Below are 20,938 nucleotides of genomic sequence, written 5' to 3' on the forward strand. Positions count from 1 at the left end.
TGTTCAGTTTAAGTCTGTTAAAGGGTCATATTTCCCCACAACATATATAAGCTACCTGTTATATGTCTAGCTCCTGATTTGAACTTTGAAGTATCAAAGTTATCGAAAGATGCCAGGGATAGACACTAATATTATTAATAAATTCCAGGTAACATCAAACAACTCTGTACAAGGTTTTGACTTTGATGAGTGGATCTTATGCCCCTTGGTTTCCATATAAAGGGATTTTTTACTTATTAGAATATTCATTAATCATATTTTGAAAGCATTTAGAAAAGCTGAGATTTTCTTTTTGGACAATCACACGAACTTGAATGCATGAGAGAGGAATTGTGTCAAATGTCCTTAGTACCGTCCCAGCTTAAAATAATTTGTATTGTCTTGATTGTAATTCCTTTCATGGTGTGCAGTGTCAACATGAAAGACTAAACTTACATCTTTCATAAATATACATTGATTCATTTGGCTATTCGCTTTCTGACGTTATTGTGCATATTAGAACTGCCATGGAGATGCCATCTAGCTTCAGTGAGGATGAAACTGCAGAAACAAACTCTTCCGTTGATTGAGGATCCCACAATTGAAGGATGACTGGCGTGAAGGGCTTCACGAGACTATAGAGATGTACAGTTGAATAGATGTATTAATTTGAGTACATCGGAAATGCTATATGTGGCAATATTCGATGACCACTGGTTTGTTTAACCCATCTGGTCGATCAACTGTTAATATGTGTAGCGATATATTTATTTCTGCTTCAATTTTTATTTCATTCAAGAGAAGATAAAAGAGATGACAGTTCAATTGTAAAGCTGATCTGTCTGGATCTGCTAAGGGTTGGGTATTAAAATTAAAGCTGATCCAAGTTTCAATAATGTTATTGTTTTTTGGTTGTTAAATGTACCGCAACTAAATTCTTTTTTGCTTTGATTTTGTGATTGGAACGACAATTTCATTTTGTTTTTTGGTTGTTAAATGTCCGTTTACAAAAGGCTACACACTACTTGAAGAGTCAAAATACATGCCATAGGCTCTCAAAGGCAAAGAATTATCCCAAAGGACATTCCGCTGCTATTGCGAGATAGAGCCACAGTCTACCTCGTTCAATTTCTTCTGGGTTGTGTTAGGGGTCTCCGTTAAACTCAAGTGATACAAATTAGTTAAGTGACCAAAGCCATCGCAGCTGGAAGTTGATAATATATATACTTGAATTTACTTGGACGCAATTTAACTTGTAATCGAAGAAATAAAAACAATCACCAATGAATCTAGTCGTCTACAGATACCTCATCCTCATCCCTCATGCGTGTCAATATTATTCTTTGTCACATAATATATGTTTGTAGCAAACTTGGAATGTTGTTTGCGTAGGGCCAAAGCTAAAACATATACAAGGAACGTGGGATGTCTTCCTTTCATATATTTCTTTCTCTTTTCTCTTTTATTGACCATAATATCATGCTTTCAGTTAACTGCCACATCCTTTAAAAAAGAAGAAGAAAGGGACAAAAAAACAAGAGGACTTGCAAATTATGTTCCCACTAGTTAATCAGAATCAAATTAAATTAATTTTGAAGACATCTCCTTCAAGCACGTGCCTTGGTCAATGATATCAATCTCTTCGATCCGAAAGTCGTTGTTAGGATAGGGGACTTCTGTTAATGCTCTATCTGCTTTTTAGCCTAACCAAAACTTAAGTGAACTTAAGAACGAGTCTGGGGAGAAAGAGTCCCCGACAGATGAAAAATGATAACACGTTTACTTACTTGTTTGAAATGATATTCAGAATTCATACGTGTATATTTGCAATGATGGAATCAGAATGAGTGTGATCCCACCTCCTAATAATTGATTAGTTAACAAGTCTGATTCAAAAACCCAAAAGGGGAGATGAATTTAGGAATTAAAAGCCTCCATGATCAAATTTTTAAACTGAAAAGCACTCTTATATGACAAGTAAACAATATTAATTGTAATTAGTTTCATTCATATTATGATTCCATATGGTAAGTAAACAACTTAATAAAGAATAGCCCCATACTGAATTCATTTCATCTCCCCAATCCTTCAGTCTCACGTTGATGATCTATTCATTCCAAGTAAACGTGTCATGAGTGAGCATGATTCATTGTCTTGATATCTATAATTTTGATATTTACTGAAATAATTTTTCTGAAATATTGGAGAAACGCCTTTACTGGGTAGAAAGAATAGGTACAATTTTGAGTGTTTTGCTTATGTACAAAGTAACAAATATTATAATTAGGCCGTTCGATAATTTTTCAGTCATTCATTGAATGATAAATCACCACAAACGAAGGAGATACACGATTTAAATAACGAAAGATCCAATATTTAAAAACTGTATCTAAAATGACTAGAAAAGTAGAAACAAGACCGGATATAATTTGATCATTATGAGCAAATCCAAAATCTTTGTAGACAGAGCCAATCATTAATTCCCAACCGTGGGGCGAATGGAATCCTATACATAAATCAGTTAATAAAAGAATAGAAAAAACTTTTATTGTGTCGCCTAAGTTATATAGGAATTCTTGAACCCAAGAGTTAAGAATAACAAGTTCTTCATTACTTAGAATAGAATAACCACTTAGAATAACGAAATAGATTATATTTGTCGAGAAGTGTAAAATTGTATGGATACAATGCACCATCAATAAGTATATTAATAAGTATGTCAATAACATCAACCTATTTAGACTTGTACTTGCAAAAGCTTGAAAAAGCATAATCGACTTATGTGATGCTAGAACGAACTACTAAATTAACTAGGGGTGGATGAAGGAATGAGATAGGGAGCTTTATAAGGAATGTCGCATCATGGATTGATAAATGATAACCACAACATCCCACTAACGCAATGCATGAGACTCTCTCTCTCTAGAAAGGTGAACTTAGGACCAGTTGGGAGAGGGACTAGTTATGAGACTTTTGTAAAAGCTCCCAAATCTCATTGTCATGTTGGTATCAATCAATAAGCAAGCGTGGAATTGACAAGGGCATCATGAACCAGATACATGAAATCTAATTTGAAAAGTGAAAAAAATAGAACACTAACTTTGGACTCGGGTTTACAAGATGATGGGCTTTAGTCTTTGCAAGTTTTAATTTAAATTCTATTAAGATGGATGTGGTACTTGCGACCTCTCCGCTTGCTTACACAAGATGGTTGTCAAGGCTAGTCATCCTATATGCCTAAATTATCCCATGAATAGTATAGATTATGTGTTTGGATGCGCTTCGTATACTGTAAATGACTGAATTGCGTTTGTAATGACTTTTTTTGATAGCCCGCTAGGGCGTTATGTAGTTATACTGAAGTTTCAATAGAGAGGACAGCTGGTTTCATAAAGTAGGACAATAAGATTGTTAAATTGAATGCGTAGCTTTTTGTAAGGGTATTATAGTAATTAAATAAATTTTTATTGACTTTATATCATAAGTAAACAACATCAATCATAATTAGTTTAATTCATATTCTATTTATGTATAGCAAGCAAAGAGCTGAATGGAAATGAGATATTCCCATACATATTACTTCCGTCTCCAATTCTAGTTCATTCCAGTTTATGATATTTTCCACTCCAACGTGGTAGTAGTTTGTTTCAATAGAAATTAGAGATTCTTAAACAGCAACAAACGTGACTTGTACATCATTATTATATCGATATTATTTCAACTTAACCACTCGTTAAGGTGTTGGGTTTTTAATCACATAATATTTTAGTACAAGTGGGTATGATGATCTACCAACTTATAAGATTTTATTTTATTTGTCACTTATTTGATGTGCGATCTTTTCTTACTAACACATCCTCTCACGTGCAACCTAACTTTAAGGTCTATACGTGAAACATATTAGTAAACCAAATCAATTCTCACATTGGGACAAAAAAACCAAGGCCTAACCCACATTGGATACTTGGTGACAATCCAATCAAAAATTTCCACTGAAAACATAACCCAAATATGGGCCCATGATAGATTGGAGACGCAACTCGAAAGGGATCCGTTCTAACATATGTTAAACAGCGACGAGCGTGATCGTGTAACCACTTATTATGTTTTTGAGTTTTAATCGCAAAAGATTTCGATAAAATTGAGTATGATCAATTTACTTATAAGTTATATTTTATTTGTCAAGATATCTCCTCTCCAACAAAGACCACCAATTGGTGAATTTGGTCATTAGACTTGAGGATTAATGTTGTTTTCTTTCCCAATGTTTCATGATTTCTTTTTGTTCCGTGGCTTACTATGAAAATAATTCGATCACAAATTCTATTGAATAAGATACATAAAAAACACACTAATGCCAACAGAAGTTTATATATTATTGTTGATACTACAGTAACCGGGCCATTGAAAACTTGACACTGTATTCACTGAAGATAACTATTATTACACTATATGACCCATTCAAAATGTGTTATAGCATTTACTGGAAATATGGGTAGAATTTAGAGACTGAAAACCGAAACGAATTAATAAAAACCAAATGGATATTTGATTTTCGGTTTTGACCCTTGAGGAAATTATAACCAAACTGAAAAACCAAATCCTCCTAAAGCTACATATTACGCTCTTATTAAATATTTGATTTTTTGAGAAAGGGACGTCCATCCTTATATTAATAAAATGTAGAAAAAATAATATAAATATAATCCGCTCGCAAGGATCATGTAAGAAATAAACCATGAAAAATCGCCTAAGTAAACCCTAATCAATTTCTATGGTAATAATTCCTAAGATTAAGCTCAAAATGTAACCAGGTATCCAAGACATGTTAGCAAGCTAACGTATTGTCAATCATCTAGCACCACCCTACACAGAGGGTGATGAACCAGATGGAGAACCTAAAGAATCCGAAACCTTCTCCTCCACCTCTGCCCTGCCGTCAACTCCTCCACAAATGCCACTGATCTCACCACCCGAAGCCTCCCCCAAGAATAGGGTCTTCCGAGAACAAGAGCTCATCTTTTTGTTCCCGGTTTTGAGTAAATTAAGACTGAACCATTAGCATCAAATTCCACCTCAAACTAGGAATAGCTGCTACTACATTAGTTATAAGAACACCCTTCAATAATGTGTCGATCGTTGAGGAATAGCAAAAATATCCATTTGTTTGACATCCCAAATGCAGTACTTACTAACAAATGAATTTCACAGTCAATAGTAGTAGTTCTCCAATCGACAATCGCCGCTCCAATTGGCGGAAGCGACTTTTTGAGACTTTCTTTCATAAAATGTATCTAAGTCTCAAGTTATTAACAATTGCGCAATTAGATGTTTTTCAATTTAGCTTGTTTTAGAAAAAAATCAGATGTCTTGAAAGACGGAAGAGAGATGTAGAAGCTAAGTTTTGATTCAAACTGAAAAATCTCAAACTATTTGAGAGAGCCCCATGTTTTTAGTTCACACAAAGCTACAGAAATCCAAAGCCAGCCCTAGATGTATCAGCTTTCCAATTGGCATAGCAGTAGAGTAGAGCTGCATGCGCATTTGTAATCTAAAGCATTTGCGTTTGTAAAATAAGTTGTAATTATAATTTTTAATCAAGTTTACATTTGTTATAGTCTTTTATGTTTAAAAAATCTCAAACTGTTTGAGAGAGCCCCATGTTTTTAGTTCACCCATAGCTTCCGAAATCCAAAGCCAGATGTATCAGCTTTCCAATTGGCATAACAGTAGAGTAGATCAGCTGCATACGCATTTGTAATTAGCATTTGCGTTTGTAAAATAAGTTGTAATTATAATTTTTAAGCAAGTTTACATTTGTTATAATCTTTTATGTTTAAAATGTACAACTGTAAATATGTTATTGTCACGTAACAAAAACATAATATCATAATATCTTTGTCTTTATTTGTAAGATTTGTTCCTTATATGTTTTGGTTACGAACATTTCTTTTCATTCCTTATGCATATGCTACTCGAGCATTTTAGATGATCTTTCTATCGTTGCCATATTTTTTCCATATTTAGTTCCTTTTTCTTTCCCTTCACAATAAAGAGAATAAGAAAAAAAGCCATTTATTTTCTTTTATTTAGTATTTTTCGTATAAAATCTATCTTCAAAAAAAGAAAAAGAAAAAAATTCCACCACACTCTCTCCCTCTCTGGTTAAAGCTGTTTCTCTTTCTCTCTCTATTCTGCGTCGCATAAACAGATCATACCTCACTCACCTGGATTTTCTCTCCCCTTTTCCCTCGCCAGATTCTCCCTCACTGAGTCGACTCGCTAACTCGGCAGCTCACCCGCTTCCGCAATTGCCGGAACATCACTAAATTCTCGTTCACAGTAGACCGGCTTCACTGCAAGACTCGTCATTCTCTGTAAGAATTTGAGGCAGCAGAAGAAGCTCAGCCAAGTAAGTGGCCGCAATGATAGATTCGTGCGGTGGTGAAGATTCGAAGCTGTTTGGTACCGGCGAAATGTGGCTGGATTTGGAGACGGAGTCAAGAATCGGCGACCGGCGCTGTTTGGTTTTGGGAATCAATGCGAATTAGGGTTTTGTGATGTCGCGGACGGATAGGATGGCCTCTGATCTTAGCAGGACCGGTCCGGTTGAAAGAGACATTGAGCAGGTACTATTATACTCTTACTTAGCTCCGGTTTATTTTGATTAAGCTGTTGTTTAGCTGCAAGTGGTGGATTGCTTGGCTTTGATTATTGGAAGATGTTAGATATTAGCTGCAAGTGTTAGATTCAGTAGTATTGTTTGGTGTAAGGTATTTTAGTGATCATACTTGGTTTGTTATTATTTGCATTTTGCTGGTTTTGCGGAATTGTTAGTTGTTGAATTAGCTGCTCTTAGTTACATTGATCAACAGGCTGAGTTGCTAGTTATTTTCTCCTAAAATAGAATATACATCATTGTGGGTTGGTGGAATAGGGTATCTCAATTCATTCTCCCAACAATCCCTCGCAAGATTAGGATATAAGAGCTTTTCCCCTCTTCAGCACCTTCCATCGCCAATATGTATCAGCAGAGAAGACTGGCAGTGACAAATACTGTATTCCAAACCTTGTACGGTGACTTGATTGTCCCTTGATATAGATTGTCTGCTTGATTTGTGAAATTACCTGATCACATGATATGTTGTTAAGATACTTAAGATACTGGGTTCTGGAAAATAATTAAGTAAGGTGAAATCCACTTTAAAATTGGTGATGGGGTCTTAATACCACTGTACATTTCGAAATTGATTGCTTCTACGTATTGATACACTTCCGTTCCTTTTTTCTTTGAATCTATATATTCCCATATTCTGGATTTTATTCATTAATTTCATTGTCATGTTCATTCATTTTTACCCACTTCGCAAATTTGCTGAAAGTGCTTATGTTGGATTCTTGGCTGATCTTAACAACAGGCTGTTACTGCTTTGAAGAAAGGAGCATACTTGCTCAAGTACGGAAGAAGGGGAAAGCCCAAGTTCTGCCCCTTCCGCCTTTCTAATGTAAGTTTACTCCTAAATATCCGGTTATAGTATTGCAATATCATCTCTGTGTCTCTGCCTTCTTTTGTTCTTTCATAGGAAGCACACTTTGTGTTTGGCTGTCTGCCTTCTTCATCTTTTTATTATAAGATTCTTTTTTTTTTTTTAGAAGACTGGATTAAAATACAGATAATGAGTATGGATAGTAAAGCCTTGAAATGGCTATGCGACTATACCTGTAACTAGCATATACATCAGAACCACCTATGTAGACCATTACAACTCAGCAGCATTCCAGTCCATCAAAATTAAGGAAATTGAATATTCTGAAGTAGATAACCATAATAATATAAAAAAATAACCCTTTCCTGTAAGTGCAACCACCATTAGTTACACACTTACATCTATGCCCCATTCCCCTGCAACAATTTCATCTGATTACTTTACTACTCTCACACACACATACTCATATATGTATAATGGGAATTCACAAGGCATGGCGGTGGTAGTCATTTCTGCGATTTTCACAACAGTAGTTCCATTTCAATGCAGCTAAGCTTCCAACAAATTTGTTTTGCTAATAGATATTGATTGTTATTGAATTCTTACCCTCAGGATGAGTCGGTTCTGATATGGTTCTCTGGGAAGGAGGAAAAACGCCTTAAACTAAGCCATGTTTCTAGAATTATTTCCGGGCAACGCACTGTAAGTCTCTTTGTACATACAACATCTATATTATATATACTTTCATTGTTATTACTGTATTATAAAGTTGTTACGTCATTAGTGCATGACAAATTGAATGCTGTTGGTTTAATCATGGCTCTTGCTCCTTAAGTTTGTTTAAGGTTCATACAACAGTTCGTTACGTTTTCAAGTATTTTTCTTGTAGTGGTAGTTGTCCTACTGACGATTTTGTTACTACCATATATGTCAATTGCTATGCTTTGTATTTTTTTTTTGTTTTTTATATTCTTTTCAAAAGCTTCATGTCTATTTGAATTTGCAACAACTTGCTTTCTGATGTTCTATTATTTCCTAATCAACTATTTACATTTCTTCCAGCCAATCTTTCAGAGGTATCCACGGCCTGAGAAAGAGTATCAGTCATTTTCTCTTATATATAATGATAGATCACTGGATTTGGTAAGGAATTGCTCTGTTGTTTTCATTAATACATCATTCCTCCTATAATGAGTTTCTATCCTGTATCATATTAAATTTGTTTAGAATGGGTGTCTTCAAGTTTACTCTATTCTAATGACGGTTCTTATTTACTAGATTTGCAAAGATAAAGATGAAGCTGAGGTATGGTTTAGTGGTTTAAAAGCATTAATATCACGCAGCCATCATCGAAAATGGAGAACAGAGTCAAGGAGTGATGGAATTCCATCTGAAGCAAATAGTCCGAGAACTTATACACGGAGAAGTTCTCCTCTGAATTCTCCTTTTGGGAGTAATGATAGTTCACAGAAGGTACAATTTATTTGTATCATTTCATTACTTATGTGTTGAAACAGAAGTTATATTCTTCTTTTGTTAAATTCAGGATGGTGCAGATCACCTTCGTCTTCATAGTCCATTTGAAAGTCCTCCTAAAAATGGTTTGGATAAGGCACTATCAGATGTGATACTATATGCTGTCCCTCCCAAGGGTTTTTTCCCTTCAGATTCAGCTAGTGGTTCAGTACATTCTGTGTCATCAGGAGGCTCAGAAAGTATACACGGTCAGATGAAGGCGGCAATGGCAATGGATGCATTTAGAGTTAGTCTATCCAGTGCTGTTAGCTCATCAAGCCAAGGTTCTGGTCATGATGATGGTGATGCCTTGGGAGATGTTTTCATTTGGGGGGAAGGCACAGGAGATGGTGTTGTTGGTGGTGGTTCTCATAGAGTTGGAAGTAATTCTGCCGCCAAAATGGATTCTTTGTTGCCTAAACCTTTAGAATCTGCAGTGGTACTCGATGTCCAAAACATTGCCTGTGGTAGACGACATGCAGCTCTAGTAACCAAGCAAGGAGAGATTTTTTCTTGGGGAGAGGAATCTGGGGGCAGGCTTGGGCATGGCGTAGATGTTGATGTTTCGCATCCAAAGCTTATTGATGCCCTTAGTAATGTGAACATTGATTTTGTTGCTTGTGGTGAGTACCATACAAGTGCTGTTACCCTTTCTGGTGATCTGTACACATGGGGTGATGGCACTTATAACTTTGGTCTACTTGGGCACGGAAATGAAGTGAGTCACTGGGTTCCCAAAAGAGTAAATGGGCCCTTGGAGGGTATACATGTCTCATCCATATCTTGTGGGCCCTGGCACACAGCTGTTGTAACCTCTGCCGGGCAATTGTTTACTTTTGGTGACGGCACATTTGGTGTTCTGGGACATGGAGACATGAAAAGTAATTCAATTCCAAGGGAAGTGGAATCTCTTAAAGGTCTTCGCACTGTGCGAGCAGCTTGTGGGGTGTGGCATACTGCTGCTGTTGTCGAAGTCATGGTTGGCAATTCAAGTTCGAGTAACTGTTCTTTAGGGAAGTTGTTCACCTGGGGAGATGGCGATAAAGGTCGGCTTGGGCATGGAGACAAGGAAGCAAAACTTGTGCCTACCTGTGTTGCAGCTCTTGTCAGTCCCAACTTTTGTCAAGTTGCTTGTGGACATAGTATGACAGTTGCACTTACTACATCTGGCCACGTGTATACAATGGGCAGTCCTGTTTATGGCCAGTTAGGAAACCCTCAAGCTGATGGAAAGCTCCCCAGCCGGGTCGAGGGAAAGCTATTGAAGAGTATAGTGGAAGAAATTTCTTGTGGTGCCTATCATGTTGCAGTTTTAACTTCAAGAACTGAGGTTTATACATGGGGAAAAGGAGAAAATGGTCGTTTAGGCCATGGGAACATTGATGATCGTAATTCTCCCACATTAGTCGAAGCTCTGAAAGATAAGCAAGTCAAAAGTATTGCTTGTGGTGCTAATTTTACTGCAGCTATCTGCCTTCATAAATGGGTGTCAGGAGTTGATCAATCAATGTGTTCAGGCTGCCGTCTTCCATTCAATTTTAAAAGAAAGCGCCATAATTGTTATAATTGTGGTCTTGTTTTCTGTCATTCTTGCAGCAGTAAGAAGTCACTCAAGGCCTCAATGGCACCAAATCCCAACAAACCGTATCGTGTCTGTGACAATTGTTTTAGTAAACTGAGAAAAGCTATTGAAACTGATTATTCATCCCAGTCTTCCGTGAGCAGAAGAGGAAGTATCAATCAGGGTTCAAGTGACAGCATTGATAAAGATGATAAAGTGGATTCCAGATCTCGTGTGCAACTTGCTAGATTTTCTTCTATGGAATCTCTGAAGAATGTGGAAACACGTTCTTCAAAGAAAAATAAGAAACTAGAATTTAATAGTAGCCGAGTCTCGCCTGTTCCAAATGGAGGTTCGCAGTGGGGAGCTCTTAATATTTCTAAATCATTTAATCCAGTATTTGGGTCATCCAAGAAGTTCTTCTCAGCTTCTGTTCCTGGATCCAGAATTGTTTCCAGAGCAACATCCCCCATTTCAAGGCGCCCCAGCCCACCACGTTCTACAACGCCAACTCCAACTCTGGGAGGACTTACGTCACCAAAGATTGCTGTAGATGATAGTGCTAAAAGGACCAATGAAAGCCTTAGCCAGGAGGTTATCAAGCTAAGAGCACAGGTAACCACTACTGTTCTTTTCATTTTTCAACAACTACAGCACAGATGTGGGGTCTCTTGTACAGTTAGTTGTTTATTTTGTATGTTTCCCTTCACCAGTTGATTTGATGAAGTAGAATTTAGGTTTTGCACCCAGTTGTGGAAATTAAGTATCTATTTTTAATTTTTGGAAAGTTATTTCTGTTTTGGCATTTCAACTGATTATCAAATATTTGACCATCTATCGATATCATGATATTGATACATATATCATTGACATGCATTTGGACTTTATGTTATGACTTTGGTAGTCTTGTCGGGTTACACCATTGGATTTGCCTTTCCAGGATCGACTTTTGTAATAAAAAATTTCGGTTTTGTTTTGTTTGTTTTATTGTGTGCATTTGATTGACCAAGTTTGTCTCTTAGGTGGAAACTCTTGCTCGAAAAGCTCAACTACAGGAAGTGGAGCTGGAAAGAACTACTAAACAGCTGAAAGAAGCAATAGCAATTGCAGGTGCAGAGACTGCAAAACGCAATGTCGCAAAGGAAGTAATCCAGTCACTGACTGCACAAGTAAGATGGATATATATGTGCCTGGTTATATTGACCATTTGGTTTTCTTCTGGGATGTACCCTTTAAACTTGACAAGCCTGTTTTATCAATGATTTATTTATTTATTTATTATTTTTATTTTTTTACCAAGGATGTGCATTCAGAGAAATTCCTCAGTAACAAACTTCAAAGTTAATAAAACAAATATAAAACAGATTTTCAAAAATCATTTCATGTTTTCAATTGCAAACATATATTCTTAGTTTAATAGCTAATTTTATCACTGTTCTCTTGGCTCCATTGGTATCTAGGTGGAGAAAGTGAGATTAATTTAGTTTTCTAGGATTTCCAAAACTCCCATACCAGTTTAATCCTGATTCTGACTTATATTTCATCAGGTAAAGATCAACCATCGTGACACACATTAATTTGGATTAATTTTCATTAGGTCCTTTTGCTGCAAGTTCTTGTAGCGCTCTTTAAAAATGTGATTCCATTGTATTTCGATTCTAGAACGGTGAATAAATGTGTCAATCTGACTTATGGTTCATATGGTTTGTGCATGATACTCTTTGCTAAAGATCAAACTTATCTCGTCTCAAAACAAATGAGTGTCAACATATTTCCCACATAAGATATGCCTCAATCTCATTCTCCCCAGTAAATTATGTACCGGACATGCACTAAGTGGTTGCCTATTTCTTGAGGACTGCTTGTAGTGGTTGTAAGTGTACCTTTTTGCAGTAGATTTGTTTCTTATCAAAATTAAGTCAACCTTACTTAGCCTATTTCCTGTGGACTGCTTGTGTATAGTTGTTGTAACTGTACCTTATTGCAGTAAGTTTTAGTTTCTTATCAAAATTAAGTCAAGCTTACATTGTACTGCTGCATCGGCTCTCATCACTCTCGTTTCTCTGTGTTTTGTATTTGTTGATCAGTTGAAGGACATGGCTGAAAGGTTGCCTGTTGGAGCAGCACGAAATATCAAATCACCCTCTCTTGCTTCTTTGGGCTCTGATCCTTCCAATGAAGTTTCTGGTGCTTCTGTTGATCAAATGAACGGTCAAGTAACATGCCAAGGACCAGACTGCAATGGATCAAACAGCCAGTTGCTTTCTAATGGGTCCAGTACCACCAGTAACCGCAGTTCTGGACACAACAAACAAGGGAATTCAGACGTAGCAACTAGAAATGGGAACAGAACCAAAGAAAGTGAATCATGTAATGAGATTGAATGGGTTGAGCAAGATGAGCCTGGTGTATATATTACACTTACTTCCCTACCAGGAGGTGTCAAGGATCTCAAGAGAGTTCGTTTCAGGTATGTTATTCATGCGTACACTAAGAAAACATACATATCTGTTTGTACGTATATGTATTTGTATGTGTATGTGTGTATGTATATATACATGTTAAATACTAAACAAAAGTAACCTATATTACAAAACAAGAGGATTAGATCTCAGGACAAGCATCAGATTATGTTGGCCTTAGTCCCATCTTGTATACGACCTTGGTAAATATTAGTCATAATCTATAAATTTCAGTGATTCTTTGTCTGTTTGCATGCACGGAATATCTGCTGACAAAAATGTAGAAGAATTACAAATAAAGAATTCAAAGAGGAACGGTGACCTGGGGTTTTGTAAGCATAGCGTCAGCTGTGAACAGTGGGAAAATCATAAGTATTTATTTGCATTTTAGAAATTGAGCTTGTCCTCATCAAACTTATGGCACCATTTATTGTTGTTGAATGCAGTCGTAAGCGATTTAGTGAGAAACAAGCAGAACAGTGGTGGGCAGAGAACCGGGCAAGAGTATATGAACAATACAATGTGCGTATGGCAGACAAGTCTAGTGTAGGGGTTGGGAGTGTAGACTTGGCTCACTGACATGTGGATACATATAATCATCTGTACATGAAATTGTCTATTTCAGATCAAGCTTGGGTTATCGAGGTCAAAGTGGTTAATTAGATTTTTCTTTCATTCCTAAAGAGGAGTGAGGGAGCCGAGGCTTGTTATAGGAGAGTTTAGATGGGTTTGGTTTGTTTTTTTTTTTTTCCTTGATTTCTTATAATTTTTTTTTCTCTTTCTCCTTGAGTTTGTAATCCATTTTTTTCCCTGTGGTACTTGTGTGGGGGTTTAAGGGTGAGAAATGTAAATTTGTAGTAGGTCGCTGGCTCTTGTGGAAAGCAGTTGCCATGTAAATTCCATAAGTGAATGCATCTGCAGCATATATTTTTTTTTTGTTCCCTTTCTTTTCTGCACCAGCTATAAATGTGGTTAGTCAATGATACGAGCAGCTAGAGTTCTTGTTCTGAGTATCTGAGGTTATGCTTATCTTGATTAGTCTTAAATTTTCGACATAAAAGATTTCAGCAAAGGCTTTTCCCTATATGTCTGCACGCTAAATCTTCCCAAACTTGGCGCTTGTAACTCTAAGGTCATGAACAAAACGTACTTGATTATTTTGTAACAAAAGAAGATACTTTCGGTTTGTGAAAATACTGCATAGGCCCTTGAAGACTTGTTTATCCTTGATTTTAAGTGGTTTTGTTATCATCAAGCCTACACACGAACAAATTGAGCTAACTGTTCATGAAGTGTATTGTTTCGCCCTGGAATGCTTGGCTACTGAATACTGATGTTGGGCTAATCTTTATGACGTTATTATTGTGCAGTTTTGGTAATGGAGGTAATGAATGAAAATCCTTTTTCTCTAAAAAAAGAAAAAGAAAAAAGAAGAAGAACATTATAGCTCTCACTACCTCTATTGATCCCACAAGCCTCTTAACCTTTCTTATGCCATCGTGGTGGGGAAACAATCTGTATGACGTTTATTTACCGGAATAAAAAATGATAAAAAGACGGAAGGTAAGTGAGATGAAATGAAATTGATAATCAAGATAAAAATGAAACTAATTACGATTGATGTCATGTACATACTTTATAAGCGGATATTTTACATACAAAAAATCAATCAGAAGATTTGATTTTTTTCATAAATCCACCTCCTCCTTAGGGTTTCAATTTCAGGTTGTTACGGAATAAAATCCTTAGAATATATATATATTTATGAGTTTGGGAGTTTGTTTATTTTTATTCATATATGAGAATGGAGGTGAATTGATCTAGTCTGTCTTTTTGGCTACCTCAAGACCTTTTCACTACATAGAAAACAATGGAGTCCGCGAAACTAGTATCCCTCTTAAGAACATGCATCACTTGCAAGTCTGTGACAGCAGCCAAGCTCATCCACCAGAAGATACTCACCCAAGGCCTCCAAAACAACACCCTCCTCTCCAAAACCCTCATCGACTTGTACTTCTCTTGCCACTTATACCCTGCTGCAAAGCTTGTTTTCCACTCCATCCCAAACCCATCCACCATTTCCCTCTGGAATTCTCTCATGACGGCCTACACCAACCACCATATGTTCATTGACGCTCTTGAGCTCTATGACAAGTTACTGCGCTGCCCCTATCTGGGTCCCGATAGTTACACCTACCCAAGTGTTCTCAAGGCCTGTGCTGCATTGGGTAGAGTCGGTATTGGAAGGATGATCCATAACCATTTGGTGAAGACTGGTTTCGTATCGGATATCGTTGTGGCCAGCTCGCTTGTGGGAATGTACGCGAAATGCAGTGTGTTTGGTTGTGCAATCCAGCTGTTTGATGAAATGCCTCAAAGAGATGTGGCGTGTTGGAATGCTGTCATTTCTTGTTATTATCAAGATGGGCAAACTGACAAGGCAATGGAGATGTATGACAAGATGACGACTTCCGGGTTTGAGCCTAATGTAGTAACGATTACCACTGTAATTTCATCATGTGCAAGACTTCTGGATTTGGAGAGGGGCAGGGAGATTCATAAGGCGTTGATTCAAAATCGAGTCGATTTGGATTGCTTTGCTAGTTCTGCTCTGGTGGACATGTATGGGAAATGTGGATGTTTAGATATGGCAAAAGAGGTCTTCGAACAAGTCCCCAGAAAGAATGTCATTGCTTGGAATTCTATGATTGCAGCCTATAGTGTAACAGGTGACAGTAAATCTTGTGTTGGTCTTTTAAGAAGGATGATAGATGAAGGAACTAGTCCTTCTTTGATTACTTTTAGCAGCATTTTGTTGGCTTGTTCAAGATCGCTCCAACTTCAACACGGAAAATTCATGCATGGATATATGATAAGGAACTGCGTAGAGGCTGATATCTATATTTACAGCTTGCTTATTGATCTCTACTTCGAGTGTGGAAGTATCTCGTCTGCTGAAAATGTATTTGAAAAGATGCCCAAGACAAATGTGGTTTCTTGGAATGTTATGATTTCTGGATTTGTGAAAGCGGGCAATTATTTCGGGGCTTTAGGTATATATGATGAGATGATAGAAGCTGGTGTAAGGCCAAACGACATCACAGTAACTAGTATCTTATCGGCTTGTTCACAGCTAACAGCACTGGAAAAGGGTAAGGAGATTCACAGAACTCTTGTTGATAGTGAGTTGGAAACCAATGAAATAGTCATGGGGTCTCTCCTTGACATGTATGCTAAATGTGGTGCCGTGGATGAAGCACTTAATGTTTTCAATAAGTTACCTAGTAGAGATCTTGTGTCATGGACCTCTATGATCGCGGCTTATGGGTCTCATGGTCAGGCTAAAGAGGCTTTAAAGCTTTTCGATGAAATGCAACAGTCCAATGCAAAACCAGATGGAGTTACTCTTCTTGCAGTGCTATCCGCTTGTAGCCACGTTGGACTTGTCGATGAAGGTTGGCATTATTTCAATCAAATGATCAGTAAATATGGGATTGAACCGAGAATAGAACATTACTCTTGCTTAATAGATCTTCTTGGACGTGCTGGTAGGTTGAACGAAGCTTACCAAATCATCCAAAGAACTCCACAAATTAGGGAGGATGTTCAGTTGTTAAGTACACTATTGTCTGCATGTCTTTTGTATAGAGATCATGATTTGGGTCTAAATATTGCAAGATTGCTAGTTGAGAAGAATCCTGATGATCATTCAACATACATTATGTTATCACATAGTCTTGCTTCTGGAAACAAATGGAATGAGATGCGGAAGGTTAGACTAAAGATGAAAGAACTGGGATTAAGGAAAAATCCTGGGTGTAGCTGGATCGAGGTTAACAGGAGGATCCAGTATTTCTTTGTTCAAGACAAGTCCCACCCAGAATCTGAAATGGTCTATCAGTGTCTCAAACTTCTCAAGACTCATATGGATGGAGATGAGTTAGTTTCACACTGGGGATCAGCAATAATCCATACTATTTAGAAGCATTTACTTGAATTTGAGCTCAGGGTAGGATTTGGAGATTACGAATCAGTAGATGGCAGTGGTTAGTTATGAGAATTGATGTGAATTGGGGTGGAGTGTAGCAATTAGATGCATCTTGGCCTTTCGGGTTTTGTGAGGAGAAGAAATGTCGCAAACGGATAGGATGGTTTCTGATCTTAGCAGGACCACCTTGTGGAAAGACGCATTGAGCAGGTATTATATACTATGACCAAGTTTCGGTTTTTTCTGGATTTAGATTCTTTAAAGTGTTGTTTAATGAATTTAGCTTCAAGTTTATATGCTTAGGTTATAGTGATTTCTTTGATTAATTAAACAATCTTTGTAATCTTAGACTGTATTCTCCTTAAATTATTATTAATGTTGATCAATGGAGGCGTTATGATATTATTTGTTGCATTAGTTTTGGTGAAATGGTGTTGAATTAGCAGAAAGTTGGTTGTTCTAATGTTTAGGGCTCTTTGTCAGTTCTCATTGTATGTGTCCAGTGATAAGCAACTACCTTGGTTTATATATATATCGATAAGCTCAGTTAGTCTGTACTATCTTATTCTATGCTTGTGAATGAACATTTGTGGAACAATGTCATAATGATAATCAAAGAAAGTACACAAGGATTTGGAAATTGGAACTTTTCTCCTCTTCTGTGTCTCTCCTGTTGAATATTTATCAGTAACCTTGTACTGCAATTCGGTCAACCATTGATGGGACTTTGTACGACTGATCCAGGAAGTTACCTGATCACATGATATATGCAAAGCCTGGGCTTATGTCAAGAAAACTCCTCTTTACACAAGGTAAGACGTTTTGTTCTCTTACTAGTTTGGTATCAGAGATAAGGGATAGCAACAACTTCAGGACTTGTACAACATAAAAGTTGCATGCATGATGGAATTTGCAGGCATGAGCTAACACTTTGCCATTTAGGCTATATGTACTGTTCATTTTGTTGTTAGTGACACTGTCTTTTCAATTCAGCACATTGCCAATCTTTCTGGCAACAAGAGCTTGGTGTTGCCTGTTCCCGCTTTCAATGTCATCAATGGAGCCATGGAGGTTCACATGCAGCAAACAAACTTGCCACTTTACAAAAAAAAAAAAAAAAAACTTAGCCAATTCTAAATTCTAATATGCTTCTTGATGTACATATGTGTCTGTAGGAGTGCATGATTCTTCCTGTTGGAGTTTCCTCATTCAAAGAGGCCATGAAGATGGGTGTGGAAGTATATCACAATCTAAAGGTATTGCCCATTTTCTTTATGGGAGAAGATAGTCTGGATAATTTATATATTCACGAAATCTCTAAATATGCCCTGTGTTGTTAAATTTTCTGTTGGGGAACCTGTTGCTTGGGTATTTGAACACAAGTCTTGGACTTGGGATGACCATATTGTTTTTGATACCATAACACAATTTAAATATATGCTTCTAGATCTGATGCCCTTCCATTCTTTTCTTTGAAATCTATTCTTCCTATTCACATTCTTAAATTAGCTGATTCAGGATTTATTATTTGTTCTTCATTGTTCTTTTCATTACTTTTCTTCCCAGTTAAAATGTGCTGAAAATGCTCAAGTTGGGTTCTTGATTGATCTTTACAACAGGCCATTACTGCTTTGAAGAAAGGAGCATACTTGCTCAATTACGAGCATGTTTTTCCCCTTCTAACTCTCTAATGTAAGTTCACTCCTGAAATTTCAATTGCAAAATCGTCTGTGTGCCTTCTTCATTCTTCATCTTGCTTTAAAAAGAAGAATCTTTTTATAAACTGGAAAGGGTTACAAGTATATTGAGTCATTGAAAGAAACAAAAATCCTTGAAAAGTAGGCTTTACTATACGTCTATACCTGGGAACAGCAATACGTACGAAGAAAGAACCTATCTAGACCATTACAACCATGCATCATAACAGTCCAACAATATTAAGGAAACTTGGCACTCCCCAATTTTTGAGAAGTAAATGCTCATGATGATGCCAAAAACTGACCCTTTCCCTTAAGACCTCAAGTGCAATTAGTTACACCTATGCCACATTACTCTGCAACCATTTCATTACGATCGTAGATACCTAGGTCGTTAACTAATATAATTTGTATATTTAAGGCATTGTTTTGTTATGGATACAAGTTGTGGCTATATATGCTACAGTAGTTCATGCAAGTGCACCTAATCTTCCAACAGAATACTCTTTGCTAATAGATATTAATTCTTATCGAATCTTTACCTTCGGGATGAGTCCGTTCTGATATGGCTCTCAGTACAGAAGGAAGAACACCTTAAACAAGCAACGTTCTAAAATCATTTCAAGGTCACACACTGTAAATTCTCTCTCTGAATATACTACATCTATTTACTATACATACATTGTCAATTCTATATTATGAAGTGGTGCTCTTATGTCATTGCTATTGCTCAGTAAGTTTGTTTAAGGTTCTGGCAATGTTTATTTACCTATTTATATATTCTGATTCTAGTGAAAATGTAACACTGGCTCTTTCATTTTAACTACCATAGGACGGTGATGCTTGTGCTCTGTATGTGTTTCTGTGCATAGTTCACTGACAATTGAGTTCTTATTTTTATTGATCTGTATTTTTTCCTCGAAAGGTTTATGTCTAGTTGAATATTAAGTAACTTGCTGTCAAGTACTCAAGTCCAATGTTGTTCTATCATTCATGCATGCGCACATATTTCTTCCAGCCTATCTTTATCCACATCTGGAGAAGGATACTGGATTTGGGAAGGATTGTTTTGATTTCTATATCGATAGTTGTATAATAAGCTTCTATCCTACTGTTATCAAAATCTTTTATAATGTTGTCTTCAAGTTTACTATATTGGAAAGATAAATATGAAGCTGAGGTATGGTCTAGTAATTTTAAAAGCATTGCTATCCCGCAGCCATCATCAAGAGTGGAGGGCAGAGTCCGTCCAGGACCAGGAGTGATGAGCTTCCATCTGAAGCAAATAGTCGTAGAACTTATACACGGAGAATTTCTCCTCTGAATTGTCTATTTGGGAGTTGGGAGTAACGATGGATTACAGAAGGTACAATTTTCATTGCGTGTGTAAATTTCAGTACAGGTCTTGAAAAATAAAAGTTATATGCTCTCCTTTTATTCAGTTCAGAGTGGTGTAGATCATTGTGAACGCATTCATAGTGTACTATGACATCGAGGCCTTAAAAAAGAATTTGACATTTTGAGAAAAACTCAAAAATGAACTTGAGCGTTAACTTACTAAGTTACCGAGCATGATTAAATTCTTTAATAACTCGTAGACTGTCAGGTAAATTGGTAAATTTAGATACGGGATGTTACAGGAGGAGGCTGGTGGTGTGGTATAGAGGTAGAACGGGAGTTTGAGAGGGTGAGATCGAGAATGAGGAGACAGATGGAGAGTGAGGATAGAGAAGAGATTAGCGTTGTTGGTGAGGACTAAAGGGTCATTTCCTTTAGATTAGTTGGAATAATTATCAGAAAACATTTTTGGATCAAATGGGCACTGATTCCATTATTTTTGTTCAAATGGTCATTATGCCTTTCTTTTATCAGCTCATGGGGAGCTTGAGGCAGCTTAATTGATCCCCTCTGCCGGAAAAAAAAAAAAAAAAAAACTTAAACCTTGAGTTCAGAACATGGAAAGATTAGTTAGCTTTCAGTAATGTTTTCATGCTTGTATTTTTATTTTTTAAAAATAAAAATAAAATGAAAATGTATTCGGTGAGACATGTTTTCAAACGTGGAGAATGATTGATGAAAATATTTTCAGCTTTTACAAAGAAAACTAAAATACATCGATTTAATGTTTTCATTTTTTTTTTTCATTTTCTCCTAGCTTAGAAAAAATGGAAAATATTTTTCATAATAGACTACCGAGAAACATTTTCAAAATTGAAATTTACAAGCTCATTTTCTCACTTTTTTTTTTT

At 36.7% G+C, this 20,938-nt stretch overlaps 3 protein-coding genes across 3 annotated transcripts in view; all 3 read left to right on the plus strand.

The window, feature by feature from the left end:
* LOC101305913 overlaps window positions 1-873 on the plus strand; it is a 9,631-nt gene extending 8,758 nt beyond the window's left edge. Inside the window, exon 8 of the mRNA XM_004291691.1 lies at window positions 500-873. Coding sequence (XP_004291739.1) covers window positions 500-569 — 70 coding nt within the window. The 3' untranslated portion in view covers window positions 570-873. The remainder of the gene's footprint in view (window positions 1-499) is intronic.
* Window positions 874-6,539: 5,666 nt separating this feature from the next.
* On the plus strand, window positions 6,540-14,371 carry LOC101306203. Its single transcript, XM_004291692.1, has 9 exons — window positions 6,540-6,608; window positions 7,398-7,484; window positions 8,079-8,168; window positions 8,529-8,609; window positions 8,745-8,939; window positions 9,013-11,157; window positions 11,565-11,711; window positions 12,630-13,012; window positions 13,451-14,371. Exons 1-9 carry the CDS (start codon window positions 6,540-6,542, stop codon window positions 13,581-13,583), a joined length of 3,330 nt encoding a protein of 1,109 aa, XP_004291740.1. The 3' UTR covers window positions 13,584-14,371.
* Window positions 14,372-14,874: 503 nt separating this feature from the next.
* LOC101306493 (pentatricopeptide repeat-containing protein At5g27110-like) lies at window positions 14,875-17,310 on the plus strand. The gene has a single exon (XM_004291693.1). It carries the CDS (start codon window positions 14,875-14,877, stop codon window positions 16,984-16,986), a length of 2,112 nt encoding a protein of 703 aa, XP_004291741.1. The 3' UTR covers window positions 16,987-17,310.
* Window positions 17,311-20,938: the final 3,628 nt, after the last annotated feature.

This window comes from Fragaria vesca, linkage group LG2 (assembly GCF_000184155.1).
Source record: "Fragaria vesca subsp. vesca linkage group LG2, FraVesHawaii_1.0, whole genome shotgun sequence".
NCBI classification, from domain to species: Eukaryota; Viridiplantae; Streptophyta; class Magnoliopsida; order Rosales; family Rosaceae; genus Fragaria; species Fragaria vesca.